This window comes from Empidonax traillii, unplaced genomic scaffold (assembly GCF_003031625.1).
Source record: "Empidonax traillii isolate 1590-97213 ecotype Southwest subspecies unplaced genomic scaffold, ASM303162v1 scaffold992:size1346157, whole genome shotgun sequence".
Taxonomy (NCBI): Eukaryota; Metazoa; Chordata; class Aves; order Passeriformes; family Tyrannidae; genus Empidonax; species Empidonax traillii.
The window spans coordinates 1-4103 of NW_020956185.1; the positions used below are offsets into that span (position 1 = coordinate 1).

General features: G+C 39.0%; 1 protein-coding gene across 1 annotated transcript; it reads left to right on the forward strand.

The window, feature by feature from the left end:
* Positions 1 to 1482: 1482 nt before the first annotated feature.
* TPCN2 (two pore segment channel 2) lies at positions 1483 to 3185 on the forward strand (the record flags this gene model as incomplete). The annotated part of the gene is made up of 4 exons (XM_027903788.1): positions 1483 to 1600; positions 1937 to 2027; positions 2142 to 2224; positions 3056 to 3185. Coding segments are annotated over 4 exons (422 nt in total), but the record flags the coding sequence as incomplete, so codon positions are not given.
* Positions 3186 to 4103: the final 918 nt, after the last annotated feature.

Genomic DNA, 4103 nt, shown 5'->3' on the forward strand with positions numbered 1-4103 from the left:
AAGTGCCTGGGTAGGTTTTGGTTAGTTATTGTTCATGGGGTTTTTTTTAAGATACCTTATTTTGAGGTAGCAGTTAGAGGCCAATGATTTGTTGTTCTAGTCTATACATTTAGCATGCAATTTAACCAGAATGTCTGGTTTTGCTATTAATAATCTCTACTTTTATCTGTAGAGAAGGGGCCTTAGGTTGGTGTGTGTTGCAACTTGAAATAAAGATGTTGGCTGGGGCAAAGCAAATCTGGTGACAACTTTGTTGTGCTGTACGTGTCACACTTGCCCCTGGGAGCTGCTCTTGGAACTGAGAAGTATTTTCCTTCATTCCTGAAAGAAGTGGAGAGAACCTGTAGTAATAGGCTTTATTTTTATTTTCATTAAATGTGCATTAGTGTTTCAGTGCAGTGTCTCTGTCCACATATGTGAGACTTGATTCTCATAAAGCGGCAGCTGCTTTGATTGTCCCTGGTGTCAGGAGTGTGAATTGTAGTTCTGCACCGACTGTGAGGCAACTCTGCCACAGGGTTTGCCACTTCCATTAGTTTAATTTGCTTTTACCTGGGGCTGTGTGGAATCTGCCACTGAGCTTCTGCTCTACTGACAGCTGACCCCACTGAGCCAGCTGATAGAAAATATCTTTCCTGAAGTTAGGCTGGAACACAGGCTGATAATGTAATGTAACTAATTAGCTAGTTTTTCATGCAGTGAGTGTTTGAAATATATGGGATTTTTTTTCAAAGAATAAAGTTATTTTTATTGCCTGGCCAGATGCCCCATCTTCTGGCAGGCCATGAAATGTCAGCTTCAACTTGCTCCCAGTGGTGTTCAAAGTGCTGTGGTTCAAGCTTTCCTGGGACAAATGACTCTTTCTCAAGAAGAGGGAAGCTTTCTCAAGAGGTTATTTCTAGAATGATCTTTTTAGGAATGAAAATTGCAAAATCACCCAGGTGACCGCTAAAGACTGAAAGGTGTTTCTTTAACAGGAAGTTTGCATTTCCAACAGGTAAAAGGCAGAAGCTCCAAAACCCTTTGTGTTACTGAGAACTTTATTTTTAGACTAATTGTAACATTTTAAAGAAAATTGCTGGCATAATATAAAATACTGACTTAGTTTTGTCCTTCAGTTAAGTGTAATGAAAGCTTATTTTCACTGAATCTCGCAGAAAACGCCCTAAATAAAAATATTTAGGTTGTTCTTTGTAAATACTGTCAGTGTGTTTTGGTTTAAGTTGCTGTTCTCCAATGTTAACAATTAAATATCAGCATTCTGAGACACAGAAAAGTGAAATGGACCCAAAGGAAAATAGATCATAAAAGGATTTAATGCATTTTAACAACTGAAAGTTAAACTGAATATTAAAAAGTAAGAGCAAACAAGTAGGGGAGTATTTTCACTTTAAAAGATTCAGGCATTGTTCTTGACGTAATTCCTTTACCTGTGGTACAAATATGAATTCCATGTTGATTGCATTGCTTTTTCTCCTTTAGTGACAGAAATATTCAAAGCTAATAGTTGCTTGTATTCCTTCCAGGTGGTTTTCTATGCATTTGCTATAACTGGCATAATGCTATTCAAAGGTGCTGTCGTTCCCTTGGGAAATACCAGGTAAGGTTTTCGACATCACTGCTCACAAAGAATCCTGTCTCTCAAAAGCATCCACAGCTCAGTACCTCTGAGCTGTTTGTGGTGGTTTTTTTTTTTGGTTTTTTTCCGTCTTATTCTTGGAGCTACTCTTAATTTTAATGTTAAATCACAAGATTTATCTCCTGTTCCTTTTTGCTGCGTTGAAGTTGCAGGGAGGCTTATCTGGGTTTGAACCGTTTCCCTTGTTTTCCTGCCTTTTGAGACACTCAGCTTAGTGCAAGGCACTCAGAATAATTTTGGCTTTAAGGTGCAGTTTACAGAAAGCTGTGCTCACATCAGCCTGTGATCCTCCCGCAGTGCTGCCAACACCACATTTGATAATGGCACCTTGCAGTGTGGGACCTACGAGCAGCTGGAATATTGGCCCAACAACTTCGATGACTTCGCTGTGAGTGTGATCATCGATTAAATCCTCCCCTCTCCGCTTGCCTCTCCTCATTTTCTGAGCCTGAAGTAGCCTGAGAAATAACCACTCAGCTTCTGTTCTGCTCACGTTGTTTAGGCAGCAGTGGTGACCCTCTGGGATGTGATGGTGGTGAACAACTGGCAGGTCTTTTTGGATGCCTTTTCAAGATATTCCAGTCCGTAAGTAGCATTAACAATACTTTAAAAATCCCCTATAAATCCAGCTTGTAAGGTAACCAAACAAGAATTATACACGTAGCATGATTCCAGCTGCTAAGAGGGGTGCTGCTTATCTTTTAGAAATTCAAGTGTAAAGGAAACAAATTTAATGCTTCTGTGTTTTCTCTGTGGGTGAGCAATTTTTTTGCAGACTTTCAAATCTTGGGCATGTCTTTCATTTGTATTTAATGACTTCATGGGAGTCTTTGAGTGAACTGGATAGCTTTTGGGTTGAGCTATTCCAGTGCCCCTTGGCTGGTTACCCCAAACCCTTAGTTAAGTTCTACAGCCTGTTGTGTGGGATAAATGTTTTATGTCATCTGGAGGAGACTGGACAAGTCATGACAGAGAAATCCATTGGATCTACAGTGAATGGAAGCTCCCTGCAGTTCAAGACATCTCTGACCTGCAAGCAGCTGGATACTGGGGGAGCACTTAGAGGGTGGCAACATAGATGTTTTGCCATGGTTTTGCAGTCTTTCCTATATTTCTGCTTTTGACCATTCCAAGGATAGTATCCCAGACAGATCTCTTGCTGTGATCCAGCCGAACTGCTTTTCTGTCCCTCCAGAGTTCAGTTAAGTGGGTTAAGTTGGAGGAGTGAGCCTGTTTGGCTGACTTCATGAAGATTTTTCTATTTTTTAATTTTTTTTATTCCATACCTCCTTTGACATTTGAAAAGAAGTAGTATTATATTTCAAGGAAAAATGTGATTTCATGGTGCTTTGCTCACTTTCAGGCTTAGAGTATTTACTGCCTGCTTGGCTTATTGTCTGTTAATCTGATCTGCAGGTGGGCAAAGATCTATTTTGTAGCCTGGTGGTTGATCTCCTCTGTCATCTGGGTTAATCTCTTCGTAGCTTTACTTCTGGAGGTAAGGAAATGTGTTTATTTGGTATTGGATCCCAAAGCTGGGTTCTAATTCGTGCAGGAAGTTAAAAGAACCTGGACAACTTTTTGGGAAAAGTATGTTGGGCTTGTGTGTGTTCTTTCTTTACTTTTTTCCTCGCTGCCTTTCCCCTCAGGAGTTAAGGAAGCTGTTTTTTTTCCTAGACAATTCTATGTTTTATTTGCAATTTTTTCACAGAACTGGTTGCATCTCACTGGGCATGTACATTTTCATGATATCACTCTCTATAAAGAGGAAAAATATTATAAGCACTATAAAATTGCTTGTCTCTTGTACATTCTTATTTTACTTCAGCATTAGTTATTCAAGCTGCAGGCTTTTTGCATTTTAATTTATCAGCAAATGAAGTTAGCTCTTTGTAAATTTACTTGTAATTTATTTGGCTTTCCTGTATTTCTTCCCACTCTGATTTGAATTATTACCATTGTCCAGATCTACACTAGAAAAATGGAACTGATGACCCCTTTTCAAGAGATTTTCTAGAGTTTTACAAAGAAGCTGTGGAAATGCAGGAAATCAATGCCACGAGGAACATGTAGTTCTGCTAATTTCTTGTGTATGTTTTTCCTGCAAATCCAAATTTCTGATGGCAAAGGGAACACTGATCAGAACCATCTCCTCCAGTTTAGTAATTGTAGACTTCTCTCATACGTGATGGGAGAAACTGAGTACCTGTAGAGGGCACTTCACCCCATCTCAAAACATCTAAAAGTTTTTTTATGAGATGATTTTGTTATTGCTGATAGTATTGAGAATTTAAATTTACTATAGTAGGAAGAATGAAAAACTTCCAGTCCAAGACATCTTCTATCTGCTTACTTCTGCAAGACTGTGGTCAAAGTTTTGGCTGTAAGAGCTCAGATGCAGCATTCTGGAGCAGGAGAGCAGGATCTCACTATATTTCTCCTTTTTTTTTTTTTTTTTTTTTTT